The 23,485-nt window shown below is 39.4% G+C and overlaps 1 protein-coding gene across 1 annotated transcript; it reads right to left on the bottom strand.

Moving 5' to 3' along the window:
* Positions 1-20,816: 20,816 nt before the first annotated feature.
* LOC147634233 (jasmonate-induced oxygenase 4-like) lies at positions 20,817-22,618 on the bottom strand. Its single transcript, XM_086805651.1, has 4 exons — positions 22,343-22,618; positions 21,973-22,226; positions 21,424-21,748; positions 20,817-21,003 (listed from the first exon to the last, which is right to left on the bottom strand). The coding sequence occupies exons 1-4, from the start codon at positions 22,616-22,618 to the stop codon at positions 20,884-20,886; spliced, it is 975 nt and encodes a 324-aa protein (XP_086661777.1). The 3' UTR covers positions 20,817-20,883.
* Positions 22,619-23,485: the final 867 nt, after the last annotated feature.

Below are 23,485 nucleotides of genomic sequence, written 5' to 3'. Positions count from 1 at the left end.
AAGAGCTCATCCTAAAGGTAGTATGCCAGCGGGATGGCTTGTTCAAGAATCACTTGTATATATAACTGAACTTCTCATTATGTCTGATCCCGATATGCCAAGATTATGGATACAATTAGAAGATGATCGACTAGTTAGGGAAGAGCCACAAGGGAAAGGCCTTGTGAGAATAATGGATGTAGCATTGCGTGAGAAGATCAATAAATTTTGCATCTTAAACTCACATGCTATGGAGAAATGGATCAAGAGATATAACTTGGTGAAGGCTGAAAGGGACCAAGCTTGTTTGAGTTTTAGAAGGAGTCTAACAACCCACACACTATCATACCCAACAGAACTTGCACTTCTTCCAGACTTTCCTTCTAATAAATGGCTCGAGCAAACCATACTGCAAGCTAAACGCTGTGTGGTGAACCAATAAGTGATGAGGAGGAGGAGCTTGTATATGATTGTGATTTCCATGTATGTGAGTTTGAGATATCTACCCATTGTCTTTTATGTTGTGATTTTGTGAATTTATACAATAAAAGTACTTATTTATTGTGCTTGCAGTATCGTAAGTTTGGGAAAATTTGGTCACACGAAAGTCACTTTTGAGTAGAAGGAATAGATAAAAAGAGAAGAACATTTGATAATGGTGTGAAGGCTAATCTTATGCAAGAAAGTCGTTCAAGTGCAAGCGATGGCAATACTGAAGTAGGCATGCTAGATTATTGTGGAACAATCCAAGATATTATCAAGGTTGGATTAAGAAAGTTGAATATGTTCATTTTTGATGCAAAATGGTTCAAGTTGGTAACTCAAGGGGTGCAAGTAACTGTACGCAAAGACAAATGTGGATTTCTTCAAGTAGACTGCACAAAGATATGGACTGACCAAAGGGACACATTTGTGCTACCAGAGCACTGTGAGAAAGTCATCTTTGTGGAAGACCCGAGACATATCATAAAGGGTTTTTTGTGATCCAAATAAATCCACGTGGAAAACAAATATTTGAAGAGGTGAAAATAGAAGTTGACTGTTTACCAGATGTTGAGGAACTCCCCCCCAAATCATGTGATGGTTGAGCATACACCACTAGCACCTATTGAACAATAGGAAGAGTAAGAAGAACAAGAAGAAGACATAATAGTTGAGGAAGTAGGTGAGGCTCACACTGGATTAGGATCGGATGAAGATGTACTCATTGAGCAAATACATCTTGAACGAGAAATAGACACTAGAGATAATCCAGAAGAAGAAGAGATTCAAGCTAAGTTTGATCATGATGCATCGACAACTCTCATGCTAGAGCTAGAAAAGGATGACGACATGGATGAATTACCTTCTACTACTACAAGACAATCTGTTCCACCAATTAACAACAATGATGGAGTATTTCTAGAAATAGATTTATTTGGAGCCATGGATCTCGTTTGAGGACGAGCAAGTTGATGATGAACTTTAATTTAGGGCACTTTCTTAATTGCACCTTAGTGATGAGGAGGAGGAGCTAGCATTTGTTCTCCTTCAAAGAGCGCGATGGAAGTTCTACCTTCCTCTCTCCCTTGCCCCCCCTCTCTCTCTCTCTCTATTTATCTCTCTTTCTCTCTGATCTCTCTCTCTCTCTCTCTCTCTCTCTCTCTCTCTCTCTCATAGACACATATGCTTGCAAAGAGGTAGAAAGAGAAGCCTAAAACACACCCCAAGGTGGAAACTAACAAATATTATATATAAATTCAAATTTTAAAAAAATAAAATTTTGACGGTTATTTCGACGCTTATTTCCACACATATTTTGACGCCTATTTCGACGCACATGTCGACGCGACCATGTGTGGAAACTAAGCGTCGAAAAATAATGATTCTCTTGTAGTGGCTCATTTGCACCTCAAAAGCTCTTTCTTGTTTCAAAATATCTTTCAGCTCACCATCTAGGGAATTAGCATCCTCACAAGAAACAGCTCCCCGGGGATCTTCTCCGACATAGGAGCCATCATCTGCACCGTGGCATATTCCGTGGAAATGCATGCTACATCCACCACAGAGAGTGGGATCAAATCCGCATTAGCCCACAAAAATTTCTCCTCTTCATCTTCATCCAAGCCTTCAGCCATGTTTACTGTTTTCGCAACCACTGGCCAGACTACATTGCTCAGCTGACGGCGCTCCCGTAATGAGAACTTCACTTTTTTTTTACCCCACTGAACTGGCATTTGATTGTGTTCCGAATTGCGCCGCACCTTGGCTTGCCACAACCATGGACAACCCAACAAAAGATTGTATTCGTGATTGGAATCTTCCATATTAAGAACCACAAAATACATCACAAATGGAATTCCGCGCAAGTTCAATCACTATTCCCTTCAAAATGCCAAGAGGATGAGCTCGACGCGTTGGTCAGCCATCCACACCAAAAATGGGGCCGGTTCCCATTCCAACCATCCCATCTTCTCACAAGCCAACTGCATCGCAATATTGACACCTACACCACCATCAATCAGAACTTGATCAATGTGAGTCCCATGATGAACCACTGAAATCTCCAGAATGCATGTGTCTGTCACTGGAATGTCAGGGACTGGTTCTTCCTGAGGTTAACCGGAGCCATTATGGGGGACACCATACCGAGATTAGCTAATTCCAACATGGACTAGTGAAAATTTGGAACTAGCTTTAGTAATTGTCCCAACTTAATCTGAAGTGGTGCTTGCAAGAGTTCATCCTAGTCATTTCCTTCTGATTGTTTGCTGCTGTGCTGCTGAGGCAGTGTAGATCCTTCCGGCACCTACGGATTGCTTCTGGACGACGTGGAATAATCTGCAATCACTGCTGTGACATTTTTTCAAAAATGAACCCCATTTGGGGTTTTCTCAACTTTAGTTTTAGGTACTTGCTCCTTTACCCAATTTGTAACTTGATGCCACACTTCTTCCTGTGCTAGCCAATCAATGCTAGCCTATTCTTCTGCTTTAATTTGAGGTCGACTCTTCTTTCCAGAGCGAGTGACCATGCAAACTTCTAGATCTCCCTTCTTAGCAAGGGAATCAATTTGAACCATAGACACACTTGGTTGCTTCATTGTTGCCTTTTCTTGTCTCTCTGCCTTCCTCTGCAGTCATACTCCTGCGCCTTTGGGCACTCCGATCGCCAATGCCCTTCCTCTATGTAGAACAAACAGATGCGCGGTTGATCGCCACCTCCGCCACCCTCGACCATGACCATGGCCACCTCCTCGACTGCGGCCTCCACTGGAGTAGCCATGAGCATTATCCAAACCTCACGCTGTTTTAGCAAATGCCACCGCAAGATCTTTTTCTGCTTTATCCTTCCATTGAATGGGGCCTCTAGCCCATTGGCCCCTCCAAAATAGCAATCACTAGTATTATGTGAATTAGAAGTATAGATGGCACACCATTTCTCATTTAGTGCACACTCCATAGTAGGATGACCTGTATTGCAGCACGTCGAGCACCAGACGTCTTTCAAACGACTTAGCAGCTGAGAATTCCCCAGACACTGTCGTGCTAACCTTCCCACCCTTGTGGGTCTTCCTGGTAACTTTCACTGGTTTGGCATCCGAATCTTTGCTACTACTATCAGAAGAATCTTCATCTAGGCTCTCCTCATCCGAATCTTTAGAGCTATTGTGATTCTTTCCATGAGATGAGCTTTTCCCTGACTTCTTTTTGGATTTTTGCCTATGGGGCATGTCTTCGTCCTCCAAGGATTCTCCAGCCAAGATCGCCCATGCAATCACATCTGCCGCAGCGTTGTGGCAACCTTATTCACAATCGCTAAGGCTGTACGGAGATCCTTAGACAAGACTTTGAGAAAATAGTCATTGAGCACCTGGATGTTGGTTTTGAGGAACCCACTGCAACATGACCCGAAATCGAGCTGCATAATCCTCCACTATGCGCTTGCCCTGCTTAAGCATATGCAGCTTTTCCAAATTCTGAGTGACGGTCTTTTCTACGTGAAAGCACAACAAGAATGTCGTCCTCACCACATCAAAAGTCCAAAAATGATCCACGGGGTATTTTGGCAACCATCAAGAAGCCTTCCCACTCAGAGTGGACTCGAACACAAATTCCATACGTAATTGATCCAGTGGGGGTGGCACATTAAGATTGTATATCTTCTCAAACTGTCGGATGTGAGCATTCGGATCCTCAAAAGATTTCTCGCAAAACTTTGCATACTTAATTTGTCCATGTAGCTGGGCCATCTGTTGTGCTGAGGGAACTACCACTACTGGCTGTGTCGGTCCGTAGTAGGTGAGATCGGTGAAATTAGCGACCACCTCTCTACCCACGGAACATGGGGAGCGGGGAAGGAACGGCTGCGCTCCTAGTGATTGACTCTGGGAGTTGCATCCCACCCTAAAAACTGTGAAGAAAAAGAAGGAGAATCATTCGCCGCATTATCACCAAATCATCCTTCGAACGACGACGCCGTGGCCGCCCGTAGTAGGAACCACCAAATCAAGAGATCCTTGAGAACGCGTGCGCATGCAACCACATCATCAAGAGAACATCATGGTTGCCAAGTGTATTATGTTCTTAACACTAGTACAGTAATACGGGAATGATTACCCTCTTAGCATACATCATTAATTGAAAAGGTAACCTATACTGATAAATGAATACATAACTGATTATACACAGTGCGACATGATTAATGCTTCATTAACACAGAAGACTGCTAAATTTTTGCATGAAAGGATGATTGATTGACTCATTGATTGCCCTTGAATACACATGTATATAGCCTTTAAAACAGCTACATGGTCATGGGATTCAGACAGGCACACAACCTCCCATTTACACCCCTTGAGATCTCGTAATGACTTTTCATTTAAGGTACGCATGTGGCATTACACTTGCAGTCCGTACTTGCGGTGTGCGGTCTTGTAGTGTGCAGTCCACATAACAGTTAACACCATCCATTGCCAAATCTAGGCATATGAGGCTCTTCTTTAAACTTAGGCCATGTATCCTTAATGTGTCTCCATATGCAACAAGGATTGTATAATATGCCATCAATGGATCGAGTTTTTTAGCATACTAAGTCATTAGCGACTTGCACTTGAACATGTGTTGGATTCTTAGAATGATTAGAAAATGCCTTAGAATAATGGTTCCACCTTGGAAATCTTGTCATATCACTATGAGCACCAGATTTTACACACATTTTGGACATGTTAGTGAGCATTCACTAGCATCCCCACATGGAAGAGGAAATAATCATTGGATCCTACATGTATACACATGTAATCCATGCTATTGGAACTTAGAATATTCTTTCCATCATCTCGTGACTTAGGCATGGAGTTTAATATCATACATCTCAACAACCTTACATAATTATGATGCATGATGTGTTGTTAGCTAGTTTATTTTTGAAGAGGATGAGATTAGGAAAGAGAAAGAGGAAATAGAGATTACTTCAATAATTCTAAGAAACTGATCCAAGAGTTTGAAGATGTAATTCTTTGGACATTGTGCCTTGACAATCCTGTCTATTACTTTAAACATTGCTTCAATTAGCTCACCCACAAAATATTCTTATACATGTGTCCCCATATCCTCTTGCATGTGTGGCTCCATATCATCAACAACCAATTCTTCTCAATGTTATCATTGTTATCCTCTATATGTGAATAATATTACATACCTTGTGGCTCACATCCATTTTAAAAAACAATTGTATGGCCTCATCCGACACGTGGGTCTCTTTTAAGTAGGAGCATGAGCTATGAGTCAAATTTGTTAATTTTTATCCATTTATTTCATAACTTACGGCATCATTTTAACCATTGACATAAGGGCATCCATAGTTGTTGACAATAATACCAACCCTTAATACCGACAAGTATATTGACATTGTAAAAAAATTAGCATCAACATTTACACTGATGACAAAGAATTAAGAAACAGGATATGTTTTGTGAGTTGTTTTTGTTTGGAACTCAAAAAACCCAAAAGTCTCATGCCTCTTTCTCTAAAAAAAAACAAAACACCCCAAAAGGAGTCATGTAAATCAAACTCTTTACAATGTGCATGCACAATGTAGGGTCCTCCAAAAGATTACCTATATATGTAGCAAAATTTTATGCTCTTTGCTCTAATGGCACTAAGATTATATTACAACCTATTATTTAAACCTTTGATAACATATGTCTAAAGCATACTACCTTTGTAAAAGTAAAATTGCATCACATGATCTAATCACCTCTATACCACCTAGAAAGTATGGAAGAATCATGGCTCACCTGAATATTTTACTCAAACTTCTTCTTGAGGAGCATATTCACCTCATAAATGTAAACATCAATGTCCCTTGTGACAATCAAGTTATTAACATATATGACTACTAGCATAATGCCCTTGTGAGTGAAGTGAAAAATCTATAGATATCTAAAATCCATAGTAACAAGATGCTATCATATCTTATTTGACCATACTCTAGGTGCATGCTTCAAGCCATATAGGGTCAAAGCAAGAGTTAGGTGGTTCAAAAAGTGGTGTCATTGACATTCCTTTGTTAAGTGCTAACAAGGAGAGGTTAAAGGTAATAACAAACTAGTAAGAAAGAATATTAAGAATTGCAAAAATAAATACTCAGAATTTAAAACTGAATAGTTACCATGAAAAGAATATTTAGAATTCCTGCTATCATGGAAAGTTCACGCACTCATGGGAGCATGCTCGTGTGTGTTAGGAAATTTTGGAGCATGATCATGCATGTGTCATGCTCTCTCTCTTTCTCTCTCTCTCTCTCTCTCTCTCTTCTCATATGATTATCTTAATACAATAGAGCTCTCTCTTTCTTTCTCCTCATACGCTTGTCTTAACATATCTAGGGAGATGACAAGAGAACATGCTACACATAAAATCTATCTATTTCTAGTTTTCTCTTCCCAAATCTTCATGATCTCACGAGACAAATTATTCTAGCATGGCAGACTCTTATTTCTCTTGTGCTCAGCTTCTTCATCTATGTCCCTGTGGTGGCTCACAAGAGTTGTGCTACATTCATGAGCTCTTTCTATCTGTATGCTACACACACACACACACACACACACACACACACACACACACACACAAAGTGTATCTCCCTCCACTTCTCTCCCTATGGTCTTTCCTCCTAAGATAGCTAGATGGCTGCAAGGAGATGTACTACATTCAATCTCTCTCTCTCTCTCTCTCTCTCTCTCTCTCTCTCTCTCTCTCTCTCTCTAAAACACACCGCCACACCCATTGAACCTGAATACCTATTTTATGAATAATCTTTTAAGGTCAAAGAAACTTGTAGAGTATGGTTGGTTAGGGCTAGAATATTCTAATACAATATTTTCACCTCATTTCAGGATGAATATTGATGGGCATGCAATGGGACAAGATGAATTTTTACACAATCTAGAGGTGCGAGAAAATGGAGGTAGGTTTATTCTTGGTCAGGAAGGCATTGAGAAAATAAAACATTATTGGGTTGTAAAGCAAAGGGATATTTGATAAAAAGCCAAGGAGAAGTAAAGGGCTAAAGTGAATAGGTCCATCTTGATGACGAGAAGGAAAGAAAGAAGATTTGTAGAGTTGTAGCTAACTCTCGGTACGAGAAGATGAAGGGCCTCGACAAAGCTACCCCGCAAGAAAATATTTGAAGAATTCATCCTCCATCCCAATTGCAAGAAAGCTCAACTTGAAGAAATGGGTTGCGAAAGAGTTGTGCTGGCCAACATTCGTAACACTTTGACACTAGTCAAAGTGCCCTGATCAAAAGATGAGCTTTTCTTGAAGAGGTCATCTCTAATGATAGAACTTAATGTTTATGATTTCAATGGACATGGTGGCAATAGAAAATCTATCAGCTTACCAAAGGCACCAAAGGTTCTAGTTATTCACAAGAGAATCCTGCTGCCTAATCCTTGCCTATAAATAGAAGAGGATGAAGTCTTTCCCCTGCAAACATGCCAAAGATAGAAACCTCAAAGTAGCATCATGACACATAAAGTTAAAGATTTTTTTTTTGAATTTTGGAGATTAGAGACACGAGTCTCTCCCAACAAAAGAGATGTGTGTAGCAAGTCGATAGGGAGATGTGCTATTGTAAAGCATCCTATACATTTACGACGAGCCTTAGTTTTGTACCCTACTTTTATCAAAGTCAAATTTAAAACACTCCTAGAGCACCTTAAGACACTCTCAGACTAGTATGAAGTAGAGTTAAAGTACTTTATACAGTGGCCCTAAAACATATTTAACAGATTTGAAGCACTTTTAGGTGGTCCTATAGAACTTTCAATATTACAAAATAACTTGTAAGTATTTTAAAGTGATAGTGAAACACTTCCAAATGGTCCTAAAGTAATTATACATCATGGTCCTAAATTACTTTACACTGGCCTAAAATATCTTTAATAGATGTAAAGCACTTTTAGGTGGTCCTACATAATTTTCAATGGCACAAAAGCACTTGGTGCAAGTATTTTAAAGTGATATTGAAAGGCTTCCAAGCGCAAAAGAACTTGTTAGTACCACTTGGAAGTACTCAATATCTATTTAAAATACTTACAAGTTCTTTTGTGCCATTGAAACTTGAAGTAATCAATATCTATTTTCTTTTGTGCCATTGAAACTTAAAGTAATCAATATCTATTTAAAATACAAGTTATTTTGTGTTATTGAAACTTTCCAAGTGGTACTAACAAGTTCTTTTATGCTTGGAAGCCTTTCAGTATCACTTTAAAATACATTCTTTTGTGCCATTCAAAGCTCTATAGAACCACTTAAAAGTTCTTTACAGCTACTAAAAGTATTTTAGGGCCTATGTAAATTACTTTAGGACCATGTATAAGTACTTATACAAGTTTATAAAGTCGTTCGCAAAGTCCATGAAGTACTTTTAAGAGCTCTAAAGCACTTTCAGGTGGTCCTAAAGTGTTTTTAATATAAAAAAACTTATAAGTAATTGAAAGTGATCCTAGAGTACTTCTAGGTGGTCCTATAACAAGGTCTCTATTAATGCACATGATGTTTTTAAAGCTTAAAGTACTCATGTACCACTTAATAGTACTTTTGCATCACTTGATAGTACTTTTGACCACTTAACAATATTGTTAGACCACTCAGAAGTTCAGGACCACTAAATAGTATTTGAGGACCACTTTAAAATAGTTCAAAACCAATAAAAAGTAGTTTAGGACCACCTAAAAATAAAAAGGCTTTTTTAATGTAAAAATAACAAGGTAGATTTTTTTAACAAAAGGTGCCTAAATCATGACCATAAAAAAAGACTATGTTTTCAAAACTTTTTAGGCACTACATATTCTCTCTCAATGAATATCTTCTATATTAAAAATTTCTTCAAAAAAAATATACTAAAAAATATTTTTTTTTTCAAGCGTTTCTTAAAGCCACAAGGTGGCTTTCTTTCTAACAAAAGGGGGTTAATGTTTTTTACATAAATTCACACAATATAAAGTTTTTATGATAGAGAGAGAGAGAGAGAGAGAGAGAGAGAGAGAGAGAGAGAGAGCTCACGTTGTCGTGCCATGGCACGTCTATGGTGTGAAACCGTGCATGTGAGGCCATCAAATACACATCCAGATGCATGAGGTTATGTGCCATGACAAGTCATTATATGATGCCATGTACATATGTTCATATTGTAAATGAGGTTCAATAAGACAAGCTGAGGCTGAGCCAGATCTAGGAGTTTCTGTATATGAGTGTGGAGGGTGATGGTTCTGCTGTTACTCAGAGCCCATGGGTAAGTTAGAAACATCCAGTTATATATGATGGTATGAGTGGCACGCCAAAGGGATAAGTTAATGATGTTAATGGCTTCCCATGTGCATAATGTGTGGTAGCTTTTAAATGGTATCGATTGGGTCAAATCAGTGAATACCTCTTATGGAATGCAAACATGAGGGCATCCCAATGCACAAAGGAATGTATTTATGAAGACATGGGAAAATACTTGAATGAACAATTGGGGAGTCTATAAATCACATGGCCGATATGATGATTTATAAACTACGGAGGCATCAAGAGTAATAGAGATTCAATGGACATTACAGTACCGAAGAATTTATTGAATGCCGGGGAATAAAATTAAATGAACTGCCTTGCATTGAGAACCTTACCTTAATGCTAAGGTTAGAAGTAAAACACTAAGGGTGGCAGCGTACGTGGAAAAGAAATGTATTTCTTTTTATTGGAATTTTCTAGATAATATGCAAGAGAAATGCGAGCGCAGCTTTTTGAAATGGAAATTTCCGGATTGATAGCTGCAAAAGGTGGTGTAAGCACGATTTCCCTGCGGGAAAAAGAGAGAAAAAACCAGAGGTAGGAGGCGGCGAGGAGCAGAGAAGAGAAATGTTTGCAGAAAATGGGAACCAGTGCCCAATCGACCAGTGAATTTCATTTCATGAATATATATACTGTTCGTGCCTTGTAGGTGTTAGATTTGAAGAGAATTCTGAGTACTACTAAAGGAGATGCTCTTCGTTTTTCTTCACGACCTTCATCAAACAGTCGGCAGCGTACAGCTTCGCGAATAGTGAAATAAATCAAGGGAAATTTCGCTTGTAAACCATCAGTTAAGTGACTTTTTTTTATTTCTTTTAAAATTACCTTCACTCCATATGATTTATGAAAATCGTATATCTTATATATCAAAAGAAATATGGAAATGAGTAGAAAGACTTTGGGAAAAAGCTAAAGGATTTGGAGCTCGGAGATTTGTGAAAAAGGTAACAAAAAAAAAAAAAAATACATTGAAGTCGAGGGAAATTGGCCTTACTTTCTACTCAAATGAATTTTGGAAATTACGAGTATGTTATAGCTATGCCGAATGCTATCTTTTGCTTGTGAGATGTTAGAATATTAAGGCAGGTTTTCAGGTGATAAAGAGCATCTTGATATAATGGTTTTGATGGCACTGGATGTAAAGGATGTAACTGGTCACATGTATATTGGAAAAATTTGAAGGCTTTGTTATGCCTATATGTGAATGGTTCAAAGGATTTCGAGAAAGAAGTCAGTGAGTAAAGGAACAAACACTTGGTATGCAATTTTGTGCAATCATCAGGATGAATTCAAGGATGTATTGAGGTGAATCGACACATGTATTTGTCATTGGAAATAGTGATGTTCAATACTCCTTGGGAAATTTTGTGTGTGAGTTTCCTTGTTAGATTTGACATTCACTCTCACACCTAGAAGTCTCGTACTTTCCTGGCTGTACCGCACACTTCACGACATCTTTGGTGAACCTGACGTGAACCTGCTGGGGTGAGAGTGTGGTGAAATATACATGGAAGCTATGGCTGAGAATTCTGAGGGTCAGGGGGTTCATTTTGACCCTGGAGTTATGCAGATGTTTCAGATGTTTACCATGTACATGCAACAGCAGCAAGCTGCTGAGAGGGGACAAATTTCCACGACCAAAGCACTACAATCAATTGTGAAAAAGATGGATCAATTTGATGGGAAGGACATTACAAAGTACCTGCGCAATTATATAAAGGAGATGGAGCTAAATAGGGTGACTGAGGAAGATATGGTTCAAAGTTTCGAGCTGGTATGTGTTCCTGAAATAAGAGAGCGCATAAGAGGATTGCAGACAGCACATGGTGGCAGAAATTGGGAGGAGTTCAAGCTTGCTTTAAAGGATGAATATTTCATGGAGGATTCTGAGCGAGTGACCAAACGAACTTTCTTGGAATGGGTCACAAAACCTAAAATGGGAATTTTTGCCACAGAATTGCTAAGAGAGTTTGAGAAGCGCTATGCCCAGCTGTCAAGGATAGAGCGTGCAACTTTGGACAGAGAAAAAACAGAGCTCTTCTTACAAGCAGCTGGGAAAGATCTCCAGGAGAAATTGGAAATCCTCCTTGAGGATAAGGATACAGAGCAGGGATTAAAGAGTGATTGGAATGATGTTGAGGATGCAGTCACTATGTTAGCAAAGCGGCAGCGGAGGAGGGATAAAATGGTGATGGGCTTTGCAACCCCCATAACTGCTGTCACCCCTGAGAATCTATCCAAACCAGCTGCTACAATTCCAAAGATAGATGGGCCGATGGATGAGCTTATCAAGGGTATGCGTGACTTAAAATTGAAGATGTCCAGGATTGAAGAAAAAGGTCTACCATTGGGGCAAGCTTCTATGCAAAGGCCTCAAAGCAAAGAAGGGTTTACATATAGATGCATATGGTGTGATGACCCAGAGCATGCAAAGAAGGATTGTGCTAGCTATAAAGAAGCTCTTAAAAATCAACTTGTGTTTTTCAAAGATGGGAAAATCCATCTTACAGAGACTGGTCTTCCATTGAGTACAAACTTTGGGAAAGGAGGGATGAAAAAGCTGGTAGAGGATATGGCTGCTAGTCATGCCATTTCTATGGTTGAGGCAGCAACCTATGGATTAAAGGTTGGTCAACTAAAGCAGGGATTTGAGAATGATGAGGATTATGAGAATGAGGATTTTTGGCCATCAACAATGGAATTAATTGCGTCAAAGAAAGTGTCAAAGCAAGCTTTGCATGAGGCAGGTGATTGTATACGTCTTGAGACTGGCTGGGAGGAGCCTGTGGATTCTTTATCTATTCATGCCTATATTGCCAAATGCCAAAATAATGAGGCACAGGTAGAGGAGAAGCGTAAAAGGGAAAGTGAGGAAGGAGGGCCATCAAAAAGAGTTACACGTGGAAGTGAAAAGAAGGATCCTGGGCCATCACATATGCCTCCACAGCATAGCAGACCTCCACAGGATGTTTCAATGGAAGAAGTGCCAGCAAAAATGAAGGAGAAGGGTAAAGGGAAAAGTCCACTCTACAAGCTTCAATCTGATATTGAAGCTGCAACAGATCTCAAAAAGGTGCTTGAAGAGAGGATTCTAAACAGCAGGGTGGAATTCACACTAGGGGAAGTCTTGGGGATTGCAAAGAAAGAATTTCATGATGAGATAATTGATATTATACGAAGGAAAAGACAGTCCATAATTGAATCTATTCCATCACAAGGGGAGGCAAGCACTTCCAAGACTCATGGAGTACAGGTACAGAAAAAGGAAGAGAGAGAAAGTGTGGTGGAATGTAATCACTCTGCTGATGGGGCACGACAAGTGCGCTTTGTGGAAGAGGATGATGAAAAAGAAATTCTTACAAAGAGTCATTACTCCAGGAGCCATTGGGCAAGAGCAACCACTGAAACCCTTGTCAAGATAGGTGATTTGGAAGAGCCATATGTCGCTCTAATTGATCATGGGTCTGAAATAAATCTTATGGCTAAAAATCTCTACAACAAATGTAAGTGGCCAATGGATGTGGATCATGGGTGGATGATTAAAGCAGCTAATAACTCATCTGGAGAGCTTTATGCAGCATGTCCAAATGTAAGGGTAACTATAGGGGATGTGAAGGATGATCAGAATTTCTTTGTTCAGGAGATGTCATCGTATCCCCTTATCCTTGGGCAACCCTACATTACAGCTGTAAGGATGGAAACAAAGGTTTTGGATGATGGTTCAGCATATGCAAGAATAAGGAGTAAAGATGGCAAAAAAGCTGTTCAGTTTTTGACAGTTTGCATTAATCATGAAAGGAATCGTGAGTCTCTTCGGGCACAGTCACTCCCAAAGATAAACAGAGAGTTTATGAATTACAGGGAGATGAGGGATTTTGGCCAGGTGCCATTGTAAAGCGGGATTCCAATGGTACAAGGGGAAATGAGTTCTCGCAGGACTCAATCAATGTAAATAGCTTTTCAGCAAATTTTCAGGGATTCTCCAGCTATGGGTCACTGGTTTTTATAAAAAGCAAGGATTTGAAGCGTGGCATGCGAAAATATATACAAAATGAACAAAAAAGTTTTGAGCAGTGTGGTCTTTTGGGGAAGAATGAGTTTATTTCAGGGGTGCTTGATGAGGTGTCATTTGTAGATACTATGGATGTGCTTTTTGATATGGGAAGAGCATGCTTACAGGGTAGAAATGAAATGATAGAGGTGTCATCTGTGGAGATGTATGATATAATCCAGGAATTTGAGGGGGTGGAATGTAAAAACATGAATTGTGAGATGGATGCTCATGTTGATACAAAGTACAAAACGGTTGCAAAGAAGGTGAAACCAGTTGCCTTGCCCTTGCCACCAGGAAGCAAGGAGAAGATAGATGAAGCTTCTATGCAACCAAATCTTAGAGATCCGAAGAAAATTGGGCATAAATTTACTCAAGAAACTCTAAAAGAGCTGAAGATTGGTGAGAAGGATTTTCTGTTGCCAGTTGAAAGGGAATGCTTTGAGGAGATGCTTGTAAAACATGGGAAAGCCTTTGCTTTTCAGCCGCATGAGATAGGCTGTGTTGATCCAAGTGTAACAGCACCAATGGTGATCTTTACTGTTCCACATGTGCCCTGGAACCTGCGGCCAATTCCAGTACCAAAGGCTCTCTTGCCAAAGTTGATGGAATTACTAAAGGAAAAGATCAAGATGGGAATCTTGGAGCCTTCATGTGCCCCATATTCCAACAGATGGTTTACTGTACCAAAGAAAAATGGGACATTGCGCTTTATTCAAGACATGCAACCTGTAAACAAAGTCACAATCAGGAATGTGGGAGCAGGTCCAATTGTGGATGAGTTTGCAGAAGCATTTGCAGGGAAAGCTATATACTCTATGGGTGATCTGTATTCGGGATATGATCAGTTCCAACTGGATATACAAAGCAGGGACTTGACCACAATGAGAACTCCTTTGGGATTAGTAAGGATGTGTACCTTACCACAGGGAGCCACTAACTCAGTGGCACATATGATGAATGGAATGAATAAAGTCTTACAAGACTTCATACCACAAAAAACTATGCCATTTTTGGATGATGTGCCAATAAAGGGCTGTGATGAGAAAGACAAAGATGGGGATTTGGATTCAAAGGGGTGCCGCAAGTTTGTGGCAAATCATATAAAGGATTGTGACATGATTCTATCCAGGCTTGAAGAAGTGAATCTTACTTTATCTGGGCTGAAATCAGTGTTTGGAGTTGGTGAAGTGCTAATAGTGGGACATCTTTGTAGTACTAGTGGACGCCGACCTTGTCCAGCCAAGATAGATGCAATACAAAGAATGAAGGAAACATGCATTAATGTTACAGAGCTAAGGAGATTTCTTGGAGCATGTGTCTTTTATGTTATTTGGATCCCACATTATGCACATGTAGCAGATCCTCTTTATCAACTTTTGAGGAAAAATCAAAATTTTTTGTGGAGTGCAGTACATATTAAAGCTATGCGGAAGCTGAAATATTTGCTCCAATCATCACCCACTTTGAGAAAGGCAGATTATGAGTGTGGCAGGCCTGTGATTGTTACAGTTGATACTAGTCCTACTGGGATAGGATGGGCAGTAGGGCAAGATGATGAGGATGATCATAGGTATGTAATTAGATTTGGAGCAAAGGTATTAAGCTTTCGGCAACGAAAGTATCCACAGATCAAGAGAGAGTTATGGGGGATAGTCACTGCTCTAAAATGTGAAAAAGAATATCTTATTGGGGCATCTGTACTTGTGGAAACTGATTGCTTGCCACTTCTTGGGATGATAGCAAGTTGTACCACTCCAGATATTGCTATGCTTAGGTGGATTGCTTATATCAAGTCACTAAATCCTGAGTTTGAGCATATTGCAGGAAAAGATAATCCAGTTGCAGATATGCTATCAAGAGCCAGGTATGAAGATGAGAAAGAGATGATTAGTGACATTGATGATGTGGGTACAAAGTTCTATACTACAGCATATGCAAAAGGGGATCATATTTGCCTATCAAATGCACTTGAGTCTTTTATTGAGGAAATATATGAAGGAGATTGGTTGCTTATTGGTCAATATTTGAGTACTCTGACAAGGCAAGAAAATTGGTCTGACTCAGAATTTAAGAGGATCCGCAGAAAAGCATATGGTTATTTCCTAAAGGATGGGTACCTCTGGAAGCATCCTAAGCAGAGGAATGCTATGCCACAGAGAGTCATATGTGATAAAGAGACTCAAGGAAAGCTTGTGAAAGAATTCCATGAGAGTCTCTGGGCTGGACATAGAAGTGTGTGGGCCACCTTTACCAAAATAAAGGAAAAATATTGGTGGAAAGGAATGTACAAGGATATTTCTCAATATGTGGAAACATGCATAGTATGCCAAATGTACTCAAATGTGCGGCATCGTGATGGCTTGCAACCAACCTACCCACCTGCCATGCACTATAAATGGGTAGTGGATCTAGTTACAATGCCTTTGGGAATTTGGCAGATGCGGTATATAGCACTTGCAAGAGAAGATTTGACAAATCAGGTAGAAGGGCGTGCTCTTAGAACAAAGAGTACGGAAACAGTATGTAAATTTCTCTTGGAAGATGTGATCTGCCGGTATGGTTGTGTTGGGAAAATAACAGCTGATAGGGGTGAGCTAGATGTTGAAGAAGCAAGGGAATTCTTCTCTAGAATTGGTATCAAACTGTCCCTAACATGTGCTTACAATCCTGAGGGCAATGGGAAAAGTGAGCGAGGTCATCCTCCAATCATTAAAGCTTTGGCTAAGGCATGCAGAGAAAGAATGCGAGAGTGGCCAAAGCTGCTACCATATGCCTTGTGGGCTGACCGTACAACTCATAGCTCAGTGACAGGATACATGCCTGCAGAATTAATGTATGGTCAGAAGCCACTGATGCCAGTTGAAGAAGTAGTTCTAACTTGGAATGTATTGCCCTGGGTGGAAGGATTGAGCAGAGATGATCTCCTTGCATTGCGAATAAGACAGTTGGAGAGGAGGCCTGGAGATGTAGAGCTTGCTAAAGCTCGCTTGAAAGATGCAAGGTTGAAAAATAAAGAAAGATTTGATAGTAGACACAGACTCCGGCCAAAACCTATTGAAGAAGGTGATTGGGTTCTAATGTATGACAGTAGCCTTGACAACCAATTCACTGTTCAAAGAAAATTTGCAAAAAGGTGGTTTGGCCCTTACATTGTCAAGCATGTGCATGGAAATGCCACGTATACTCTGTGTGAGCTTGATGGAGCAGAAGTTAAGAATCTTGTGGCTGGCAAAAGAATCAAGATATTTAAAAGAAGGCATGATAGTGATCCTTTTGATTCACAAGAGACTCAAGATGAGAGGCTTGACAGTGGTAGTATGGATATGGTTGAAGAGGAAGAGGATGATCTTCCTGACAATGCAGAAGATGAAGACGACATCCAGCTATATGTAGATCTTGATGATGATTTGGCACATACCAGAGGATGTGCAGGTTTAGAGGGGGTGGATGTCGTGCCATGGCACGTCTATGGTGTGAAACCGTGCATGTGAGGCCATCAAATACACATCCAGATGCATGAGGTTATGTGCCATGACGAGTCATTATATGATGCCATGTACATATGTTCATATTGTAAATGAGGTTCAATAAGACAAGCTGAGGCTGAGCCAGATCTAGGAGTTTCTGTATATAAGTGTGGAGGGTGATGGTTCTGCTGTTACTCAGAGCCCATGGGTAAGTTAGAAACATCCAGTTATATATGATGGTATGAGTGGCACGCCAAAGGGATAAGTTAATGATGTTAATGGCTTCCCATGTGCATAATGTGTGGTAGCTTTTAAATGGTATCGATTGGGTCAAATCAGTGAATACCTCTTATGGAATGCAAACATGAGGGCATCCCAATGCACAAAGGAATGTATTTATTAAGACATGGGAAAATACTTGAATGAACAATTGGGGAGTCTATAAATCACATGGCCGATATGATGATTTATAAACTACGGAGGCATCAAGAGTAATAGAGATTCAATGGACATTACAGTACCGAAGAATTTATTGAATGCCGGAGAATAAAATTAAATGAACTGCCTTGCATTGAGAACCTTACCTTAATGCTAAGGTTAGAAGTAATACACTAAGGGTGGCAGCGTACGTGGAAAAGAAATGTATTTCTTTTTATTGGAATTTTCTAGATAATATGCAAGAGAAGTGCGAGCGCAGCTTTTTGAAATGGAAATTTCCAGATTGATAGCTGCAAAAGGTGGTGTAAGCACGATTTCCCCGCGGGAAAAAGAGAGAAAAAACCAGAGGTAGGAGGCGGCGAGGACCAGAGAAGAGAAATGTTTGCAGAAAATGGAAACCAGTGCCCAATCGACCAGTGAATTTCATTTCATGAATATATATATACTGTTCGTGCCTTGTAGGTGTTAGATTTGAAGAGAATTCTGAGTACTACTAAAGGAGATGCTCTTCGTTTTTCTTCACGACCTTCATCAAACAGTCGGCAGCGTACAGCTTCGCGAATAGTGAAATAAATCAAGGGAAATTTCGCTTGTAAACCATCAGTTAAGTGACTTTTTTTTATTTCTTTTAAAATTACCTTCACTCCATACGATTTATGAAAATCGTATATCTTATATATCAAAAGAAATATGGAAATGAGTAGAAAGACTTTGGGAAAAAGCTAAAGGATTTGGAGCTCGGAGATTTGTGAAAAAGGTAACAAAAAAAAAAATACATTGAAGTCGAGGGAAATTGCCCTTACTTTCTACTCAAATGAATTTTGGAAATCACGAGTATGTTATAGCTATGCCGAATACTATCTTTTGCTTGTGAGATGTTAGAATATTAAGGCAGGTTTTCAGGTGATAAAGAGCATCTTGATATAATGGTTTTGATGGCACTGGATGTAAAGGATGTAACTGGTCACATGTATATTGGAAAAATTTGAAGGCTTTGTTATGCCTACATGTGAATGGTTCAAAGGATTTCGAGAAAGAAGTCAGTGAGTAAAGGAACAAACACTTGGTATGCAATTTTGTGCAATCATCAGGATGAATTCAAGGATGTATTGAGGTGAATCGACACATGTATTTGTCATTGGAAATAGTGATGTTCAATACTCCTTGGGAAATTTTGCGTGTGAGTTTCCTTGTTAGATTTGACATTCACTCTCACAGCTAGAAGTCTCGTACTTTCCTGGCTGTACCGCACACTTCACGACAACGTGCTTATCAACATAAAAGACAAGTCTTGCAATTTTGAAGAAATGAAAATGTCAACCAACGTAAAATTTCATGACACTATTTAAGAATAATTGGTTAGAATGCCTCTACCTATGGTGGAAGTTTTTGGAAAATGAAAATTATATATCTAGTACTTTCTTATTTGAAAATTGCTAAAAATAACATAAAAATATTGCAATAGCCTTACTTCAAGGATACCTATATGAAGAAGTGTTTGTTTATTAAGTGATATATTGGACATGCCAATATCCTATGCACATGTAGAATAGTTTTTAATCGTACAGTTGAAGGTGTTGAAAAAGTATCTAATTTATTTACCGAAATCATGACTATGGAAGAATATGTTTAAAATGTTTTTGGCACTTATTATGATCTCTCAATGAATATCTTGTGTTGATATTATTTTCCTAATATAAATTTCTTTGAAACAAAAAGAAAATATTTTCTTAAACAAAAATTTCTTAAAGCCACAAAAGTGGTTTTTTTCTACAAGACTAGTGCTAATTTCTAATATATAAATCCACCCAATATGAAATTATTGTGATATTAAGAGAGAGAGAGAGAGAGAGAGAGAGAGGAGGGGGGTGCTACTATTGTATTCACTCACTTTCAAAAGATGCCTAAACTTAAATTATCATCTTGAAAAGCATAAAGATAGGGGCTTTCCCTTCAAGGATCATACTAACATTATAATAATAGAAATGGTAGACTAGATATAAGGGGTCGAATTTAGTGAGGAATAGGTGGGCTTTACATGTGCACCTATTAAAAGGAACAAAGAACCATCATGAAAATGTTGACTCTTAATATTAGATCAGTAAAACTAGCTTAATAGATATTCAAATATTTTTATACTGTTTAAGTAAAACCACTAGAGTGTTCCTTCTACAAAATCTATTCGAGCATTCCTTCTACAAAAATCGACTCTAGAAGAAGGAAGTAATGTCATAAGCATTAGATGATCCTAAATGGTGTATGTCACTATGGTGGAGACCAAACAATTATTTATGTATTTCTCACATCTACATATAGTTGAAACAAAGTAGATTTAGAGAATGAAAAAAGCAAACTAGAACAATTGACAATGTCTTTATAAAAAATATATAGTTATAAAAAGTTGAAACATGTTATCTATGCTTCTTGTTTTTTGTGAAAAAATTGTCATGATCGTACTAGTAGTAGTGGGCACAATATCCCATGCATATTGTATCCTAAATTGATTTTTTTGTTTGAGGGGGCACAAATCGAAATCGATTTTGGTTTCAAAGAAGAGAGGAAAAGTTATTCAATCTCGTGAGGTACAAGAGTCCCTATTTGTATATATTCGTAATAAAGAGTGCAAGATGAAAGCATGTACATATCCTTAATCCATCAAATCCATTCATACAAGATCATACGTTTATGACATAGTTAATCAAATTATGGCCACTATTAAAGCTCTTACCATTCATTCTCTTTTACGAGCTTTTCTCCTTAAGTAGAAAAGCTATTCATGCTATTAGTGACATGCTATTAGTGACATGCACATTATGGCCACTATTAAAGCTCTTACCATTAATTCTCTTTTACGAGCTTTTCTCCTTAAGTAGAAAAGCTATTCATGCTATTAGTGACATGCACATAAAATATCAATATCATTAAGCATGAAGTGTGATATATATGTCCAAGAACATATTAAAGTGTCTCAAGTCTCTATCTATATATGATATTTGATTATAGGTCTAAGGGTTGCTACCACCTTCTTTAGGGGTGATCCATGCGATATATGTCTAAGGACAATTATGCTTCAAATTAAAGTGTCTCAATCTCTAGCTAAATATGATATTTGACTATAATGTGCCAATTAGTGTGTTGTTACAACCTTCTCTGGAGGATCCAAGTGTGCAACAAGGGTCATTATAGTTTGATTATTGCTCACCACACCACGGTGTAATGCGCTTTTGTACTTGCCATTGGTTAGCATCTATAATCAAAAAATAAAAAAGAGTCAATATATATATCAAGATGATATCCTAAATTTACAGTTTTACAAAAGAGAAGCATGGCACAAGGTGTTCACTAGTGTGTAGCCTAGTAGTAAAAGGAATTCATCTTTTAGAAAAGAGAAGCATGGCAAAAGTTTTTCACTAGAGTGTAGCAAGGAATTCACCTTGTAGGATGAGGACCCCCTACTAGCTACATCTATTAGAGTGTAGCAAGGAATTAACCTTGTAGGATGAGGACCCCCTACTAGCTACATCTATTAGACATGATCTTTGGGTATCACTAAATATTTATAAAACCTTTTTTTTAAAGACAACAATATGGCACAAGTCTGGTGGTTTTAAGTGTGTTAATGATGTGGCTCTTACAAACTGGTTAACTTAGGGCTGGAGGACTTTACTTGTAATTGATCACCAATATTGATGACTAATGCGTTGGGTATGGGATCCACTGAGAACCATTGGCCATCCTTGCACACTTGAAGTCCATCCATATCTTTGTCTTGTAGTAGAACCGTCATGCATCCATGGTCCTTGTGTCCATGTGTCCCAAGAACAAGGTCAGGTTGAGGGCAAGGAGGGTAGTAGTTTGCTCGGAAGAACAAGTTGTAATGTTGAAAAGCCTTCTCTAGATGGTCATCCTTCATACCAAGGCTTTTGGACAATGCGGCGAGCAAACTTTTGAAAAGGTTCTGTAGCTCGGTGCCGTAGGAATCCACCATGCCCCTAGAGTGGTCACATCACAAAGTGGTGTTGGGCCATGTGATATAATGGAAAAAAAAGTGTGTGTGTGTGTCCGTGTGTAAGGGGGGGGGGTGTATGTGTGTACTGTCTCTGAGAGAGAGACTGTGTGTGTGTGTGAGAGAGAGAGAGAGAGTGTGTGTGTGAGAGAGTGAGTGAGTGAGTGAGAGAGTGAGTGAGAGAGAGAGAGAGAGAGAAAGGGGTTGGACCTTAATCCTTCGGGTTGGGAAGGCCACATGTCAAGTTTCTTCAATGAGGGGGGAGCCAGGTAGCCAAAGAGGGAGTCCATCCAGTCATTTGCGGCTCCTTGGAAGAAGTTAGTGTGGCCATATCCGAGCAAGCCTTCAGTGCTCTGATCCTTCACAGAGTAACCTTCCTTGTCGTCCATGGGGAGCTCAAAGAACTGCCTGGCTGCCTGTCTGGTCCCTTCAATAACGCTCGCGGGTATGCCATGGTTAACCACCTGCAGCACAGCAGCAAACAGTACAGACCACATCAGCTATACGCTTTTATCTCCTCTTCATTATTATCTAATCTTAAAAGCTAGCTAGCGCAGGCACGTTAATGTAATTAACCTACTTGGAAGAAGCCCCAGTCCTCGCAGGCTTTGGCGATCTCTTTCAGGGTGTCCGCTTCCGAGTCTCCATGAAGGCCGGCCATATCCACGAAGGGAAGGAGGCCCGTGTTTCTTTGGGCGGGATGAGGCCGCTGCTCATGGGGGACCAAGAACTCCTGGGGCACCTCCGGCACGGCCATCTGGGATAATTTCTGCACAAGATGGCGTTTCTCGTGATCCGTCACCTTCTGTGCACTCTCCGGCACAGCTAGACGTTGGCTGGAGAAGATGGTGGTCATGGTAATTAACGACGTAATTAAGTGCTAATCGACGCTCAAGCAGAGAAGGCTTGCGAAATTCAGAGGAGATGTAATGCATTTATATAGATTGCTGATTGTGTAAAACCAGCAGGGAGCAGTGAAGCATGCGGCGCCCATCGGAGAAGGCGAGGTGGCCGGCGACATTGAAAAAATACGCTCCTAGCTTATTTTGATTGCGGTTGAAACTTTTTTGTTGTTGAAAAAAGGACAACAAACATTGATGTGTGGATTCTTGACTAGAAGACAGGCCAATGCCAAGACGTCTCCTTAATTTGACCTAGTTGTTTGTAAATAATTTTATTAAATACTAGTTTCTTTCTTTCTTTTTCTTGGGAACAAGTAATTATATATATTAATATTAATAAAGACAGCCCTTTACAAAAAGTTCTCTTACAATCCTTCTCTTAGTTTTTTTCCTTTTTTAAGATCAATAATAGTTATATATATTAACTGAAACTGTTCAAAAACTACAAATACAACCAAATCAGGGCTACAGTGTCCATATTTACTACTCCTTCTCAACTTCATTCAGAATTTTACACAAAAATTCCCATCTCTCTTCTTGATGCTCCAAAAGTATTCTGGCCTCCATCATAGCTTCTGTAGTGCATCCTCTAGGGGACTGTTTTTCCAGCATTCCCCCTTTCTTGGACCAAACTTTAATAGTGGGTCTGGTTCGCACCTGGTTTTCTACGAGGGCGACAAATGTACGATCAACTTGTTTTTCTTTACGGTACCACCTTAGAGTTTTTGGTCCAAACTTGGGAGGCCTTTTCTTCCCTTCCCAAAATCTCACCTGCACCATACAGACCAAAGTTAGGGGTTTATTCCTAGTATGTTTGAAGC

This window comes from Cibotium barometz, chromosome 11 (genome assembly GCF_041138505.1).
Source record: "Cibotium barometz isolate CiBa-2024 chromosome 11, ASM4113850v1, whole genome shotgun sequence".
Lineage (NCBI taxonomy): Eukaryota > Viridiplantae > Streptophyta > Polypodiopsida > Cyatheales > Cibotiaceae > Cibotium > Cibotium barometz.
This window is presented reverse-complemented; position numbering and strand designations above follow the sequence as displayed.